Genomic DNA, 6,000 nt, shown 5'->3' with positions numbered 1-6,000 from the left:
CATGTTACAGTGGGAGCCTCCCAAAATAATAAAAGCTTAAAAGTGAAGAAGTATGGAAAAGAAGTGATGCAGTCAGGCAATGCAAGATAATTCTGCAAAAACAAGCTGAAACTCAGTTTCCCTGTGCTGTCATGGTCTGAAACCCACCTTTTCTAATACTCATACAAAGACGACCATTGCATTGGATACATTCCAACAGGTCTGGCTGGCTTGCACAGAAAAGGCAATTTTCTTCTTTATGCATTTGGACAACTGAAATGTCTACAGAAGTAACATGAGAATAAACCAAAAAAGCCTTCAAAAAACAAAAAAAGATACCTTGCCTTCTCCAAAAATAAAAAAATAAAATAAAAAAAATCATCAAATAGTGTCTATAATGAGACCTCTTTGAAAAACCATTTACCAGCTACTCCAGAGACAGACACATATTATTGCCTCTACCAGAAAAAAAAACCACCAATAAAACAACAAAAGCCAGCTCCCCTATCCTGCAGCTCTACGTACTACAGCAGGAACACATCTCCCACAGCTAAGAGGGACACCAAACCAGCACCAACAGTGAAAAATCAAAACCTAGCTGCATAGATCTATTAAATAATCAGCAAAGACTTAACTGGAGGCAAAGCCAGCACTGTTTCTCAGACCACAACACAACACTGGCAGGCCTAAAAACCCTTTAAGTTCTGACTGACTGAGGCAGAGCAGGTTGAATAGCGTGCTAGGTTCAGTAGTGTTTGAAGAAGCTGAAGTCAAAGCATTTTAAAGTAAGTGTGACTATTTGAAACAGCAACAAAAAGAAATGGAACATCCTCTTCCAGCTTCCACCTACCATCAAACCACTGTTAAACATAGCAGCTTTTCCAATCCGGTGCTTCATGACAACGTGATTGTACAGAAGTAACACATCTGTCTTTCTTAGCCGGACAGCTGGGATTTGTACATGGACTTTCAGTGCACGTCATATTTATTAACATCCCTTTGATTGTTCAATAATCCAGCAACGTGTTTCTTAATTACAGCAGAATGCAGTTGCTAGCTGCTCGCAAGAGCAATGCTGAAATTACATTCAGAGATAAAAACTATCATTTTCACACGCAGTGATAACTAACGGTTTTCTTTCTTGTCACAGAATTAAGTGCAAATGTCTAGCAAACAATGACAATAGTAAAAGACAATTCTCATGCAAAAATTCTTTCCTGTCCATAAAAATTTGCAGTATGTCCCAAAGCCACCCATTATTATGCCCTTCTTTACGCAAGAAGCTACTTCTCTTTAATTTTTGTGTCGTTAAGTTTCTGTTGCTTTTTAAAATATTGATGACAAGCAAGTTCAATTAGTTCCAGCCCACCAAATATCTTTTGCTGCACAACAAAAATGATTATCACGGCTGCAAAATACCATCGTGCAAAGCTGTACAGGTACAGCAGTGCAAACGTACCCATTGGGAACACCGTCCAATACAGGAGTGAGATGCACTTGACTGCCAGGACCCTGAGCTCAGACTTACACGGGGGAATAAAGCTTTGCCCCGTCTCATCAAAGCACTTTCCACCTTCATAGAAGCGTCGAAGTCTCTCCTCTTTCTCTTCCCAACGCTTCTGGCACCAAAGCTGCAGCTCCTCCTTAGAAGTGGGCACTGTCTCTACGGGGTATCTCTGGACATGAAAGTGAATCTCCTTTGGGAAGTTTCCATTCAAAAGGTGCTTCTCCGTCTGAGGAATGTTTTGGGGGTATGCCACAGTTATGTCATGGATAGCATCAAGATTGTTACCTGGAAGAAAGATGTGGGGAAAAAGATCAATACAGGCCGTACAACAACCAGAGTGCTAATTCACTTCAAGGCACATTGAAAACTGCCAAAATTGTAGAAGGAATCCCAAAGACACGCTAGCTATGCAGAAATTGTTTTATATTCTGGAATCCAAAGGCTGAGAGGTCAGATATTTCCCATTCACTACCTCTTCTGAATTGAGCAAAACCTTTGGAAACAAAATGACACTCACTTGCACAAGCTAATGTAGAATTACAACACGGGGACTAAGGGGATAAAGTCAAATCAGAAGGAGAAAAGATGCAAATCTGATCTTGGAAGAAGAACAGAGTATGCACATCTAATCCACTAACACACATTTCCAAAACAGTCATATGTGTGTTGCAAACATATCTTTAACTCATCAAACATAACCTACTATGTACTCCTGCGAACAGAGCAAAATATTTAGTCTGAACTTTGATCTGAAGCAAACAGCACACATAGTCCTAATTTACCAAAGATCTGCAAGAACATACATGGAGCACACACCAGTTTAAATACCACTAGGTTCATTAAGTCTAGGGTGACTGACGAAGGCTGAGGAGCCTGTCTGTAGCTCGTCCAGCTTTGCAGAGCACTCCATCTAACGCAGTTCTTTATGTTTGACCTGGTACTCCAATGGGGTGAGCTGTGGCTTGCTTCATTCCAGAGCTGGTAAACACAAAGTGCAGTGCAAACAGTGGAGAAGCGGAGCTTTATGTAAACCACATACCACTATTTGGCCAGAGTTAACTCTTTGAAAAGCAACTTCGGATTAGAAATTCAAGGAATACTGATGAAAAAAACGGATCTGCATTACCACGCCTGATCAAGCCAACACTCTAGAATGGACAGCACTATTGCCAAAGCTGTTTTTACAAGCATGTCTCTGTACTAACCATTTTTACACGGATGCTCTTCCCAATATTTTCTTTGCCCTCAGCCTTTGCCTAGACATTCTTTTCAGATTTCATAATCTAAATTCTGCTAGTATAAAGCTGATCTAAAAATAGGTGCATGGTGTGCTGGACATTGCATAACTGTTAAGTTCTGCCAGCAGTGATTTATCCTGTGTTGCTGTTTCTATTTTGCTGGCTGTCTCAGGGCAAAATAGAATTGGAGACTAAATGCTGTCTGTAGTTGCAGTGTCTGAAGACGTTTTTTCTCATAGATTACGTTAATTCCTGCAAAAACAAATACAACAACTTCTTCTTAGCTCTGTTCTCCCTTTCCTTTTGCTCTCCTTCCTCACATCTTCAAAAATGACAGGAACAGAACAGAGACTTTAAATAGCCATATTCAAAATAAGTTATCTAAAGTTTTCAACTCCAACTATCACAAGAGAGGAGGAAAAAAAACTCCTATGCCATCCATCAGAGTATTTTACAACAGTAGCATATTATAATGGTCTCTCTCAAGAGAGTTTTGTGTCTTGGGTTTCTAAAGAGCAACCCAGAAAAGGTGCAGTCTTCCTGAGATCCCCATATGAAAAAAAGTCTTCTGTGAAAAGTTCTTTGGGCTACTTGAGTGTCTCACTCACCTTGCAGTCATTGTGTCTCTGAAGCTAAACAGGCAGTTTGTCATTACTCTACATGATGTGCAAGTGTTCTTGGAATATCAAAGCTGTACACAAACTTCCACATCATCATAAGAATTGTGTTAAGCACTGAACAGCTTAGTACTAGATTATTCTGATAAAGAAACATTTATGTCTTGTACATCTTACTAACTCTTTGTCAGACTATTGCTTTTAACATACTTCTTATACGTGCACATCTGGTTGATCATGGTATCTTTCCTAGCTCAAAAACTTGCTTGGGATGTATCTAGAATTTATGGATGTCCCTTGTTCAGAAATCCCCACCTATGAATGTGGAGCAGGACTTCACCACATTCTAAAATGTTTACACTACACAAAGGTTTCTAAATAAGCTACCCAGAACAAAGCTCCCAGAGCTGCATACAAGAGGGTGAGCTCTATATTTTCTGCATCACAAACAGGGAAATTAAAGCAAATGATGATGAGGTGATCACAGACTCACAGAACGGCCTGGGTTGAAAAGGACCACAATGATCATCTAGTTTCAACCCCCTGCTATATGCAGGGACACCAACCAGCAGACCAGGCTGCCAGAGCCACGTCCAGCCTGGCCTTGAATGCCTCCAGGGATGGGGCATCCACAGCCTCCTTGGGCAGCCTGTTCCAGTGCATCACCACCCCCTGGGTGATCCGCTCAGTGTGGCCAACTTGAATCAGCATCTTCTAACAGCCAGCTGCAAAGTTTACCTATTAAACTCAATTTTACTCTAGAAGAAATTACGGTTATTTCAGAGGTAGATTTATCACATCTGGAAGCACTGAAACATCAGAAGGAAAAGATTAGAATACCGGGTTTCACATGCAAGAGCATCAGAGCCTCTCAACAGGTCCCTTGTTTGGGTCATACATATTTAAAAACACACAAAAGGCAGACTGAAACTTTAATTCCCTGGCGAGGCAGGCAGGTGAAAAGGACCAGCTTCAATCAGTTTTCTACAGCTGTTGAAAGAAGCATGCCCTGCCATTTGTTATGTGCAGTGAAGCTGCTGGATCCACACCATACACTTGAACAAAAGAATTCTGCATATTCTCTGTTGATACGTCAACAGTATTTTAGAATATGGCCAGGGTCTGTACATCATTTCCAAATGTGCTACAAGTGAATCTGCTAGAAAAGTTACTGCAGCAGATGAAAACACACCATCCATGAACAAGGACAAAACTCCCTTAGGCTATGTTTAATCCGGCAGTTTTGAAGATGCATCCTTGGCTAGAGCACATTTACCACCTCTGTTGCTCTCTGAAGTTAAGCTGGTTCCCTCTGCAGCCTGAAGATAGCTAACAGCAAATGCTTCAAATGAACAGCAAGATGGAGGACAGTGAGTGAAAGAGTGATCCTGACTAGAGATGCATTGAGGTGACTGAATTTAAAGATCCATTTAAAACCTCTATTTCTGTACATTTTAAGAAGAAATCGCCCTAAGGGAAGTCACCCCGTTCTACTTCTCCACTGGATCAAAAAATGAAGTGAATTAAATGTGTTTGTTTTAGAGAAGCTGCCAGTGGACAAGCCCCTCTTTACATTGCTCTTTGTGATGTCCACACGATCTTCTTTATTCTGCTCTTACCCATTTCCACTCACTGTAAGACTTGTGCCCCAAGTGTTGTGTGCTGTTGACTGAATGTGACCTGACCTGCAGTGCATCTTCCTAAATGACCTAAAAAGCGTGTTGTAACTCAGGCTTCTAAAAATTCAGTGCAACTGTAAGCCAAGTGCTAAAAACTGTAGATGATGAGCTATGCTGCTTATTTCTTTCTTATGTAATAATAAATCTCTAATTATAACCACGGCCCTGCGGCCAGTCACTGCCAGGGATCCCCAAAGAACCTGTCCTGGTGACAAGGACAGAGAAAATCAAATAATATTCACAATGTTGCCTCTGAAATCTAATTTAACTAAGAAACCTCCATTAAGGCAAAAATGTGAGGTAGCTAGCCCAGTCCTTCCGGACAAACACATGAGTTTCAGTAGCTTTACATCCTCATTGCTTTCACTCTGCAGAATTAGACCTATGAACATTATTCTGCCCTATGCTTTACAGAAGCACTTCAGAAAAAGAAAGGTTACTACTGTGCCCAAGAACGATTATAAAATTTGTTTGTAATTATTCTTAAGCAGCTACAAATACAAGGTGAATGATTAATAAATGTTGCAATCTCTATGTTGGGATGACAGAATGGCACAAAAGCCACAAAGTTATTTTTCTCTTTAAATGTTCTGTCCACCAGTCAAAGTGATGGATGTTTCAGGATATGCTGATACACAACATTAGTTTAAGCAACCACAATGCATAGTTGGTTACTATGGGCACTGAACTTACAGGTGGCATAGAAAGAATTTACCAGGATCCTAGCCAAGAGAAAATACATCAGAGAATGATGCCTTCTTTAAAAAAAAAAAAATTCCAACAAAAAGTTAGGACATGTTCTCTCACCACACCAGCTGTTCCATCAGAATTGTTGTTCTGTGTCACACAGTCAGCAGTGGTAGCCCAGTAGATGTGAGGCTGCCCTCTTTTCCACCAGTTTTACGCAGACAGACATACATACAACCTGGTCTCAGCTGACCCCAGGCCCTATGCTGCTGGGTTGAACCTTTTGATCCCTC

At 40.8% G+C, this 6,000-nt stretch overlaps 1 protein-coding gene across 1 annotated transcript in view; it reads right to left on the bottom strand.

The window, feature by feature from the left end:
• Positions 1-1,262: 1,262 nt before the first annotated feature.
• The window catches only part of LCLAT1 (lysocardiolipin acyltransferase 1), a gene marked incomplete at its 3' end in the record, with an annotated part of 71,852 nt that continues 67,114 nt past the window's right edge, over positions 1,263-6,000 (bottom strand). The window contains exon 6 of the mRNA XM_079550826.1: positions 1,263-1,771. Within this exon, the coding sequence (XP_079406952.1) occupies positions 1,263-1,771 (509 nt within the window). The remainder of the gene's footprint in view (positions 1,772-6,000) is intronic.

This window comes from Tetrao urogallus (assembly GCF_951394365.1).
Source record: "Tetrao urogallus genome assembly, chromosome: 2".
Classification (NCBI taxonomy): domain Eukaryota; kingdom Metazoa; phylum Chordata; class Aves; order Galliformes; family Phasianidae; genus Tetrao; species Tetrao urogallus.
Note: the sequence above shows the minus strand (reverse complement) of the source record. Positions and strands in the feature narration are given on the sequence as shown.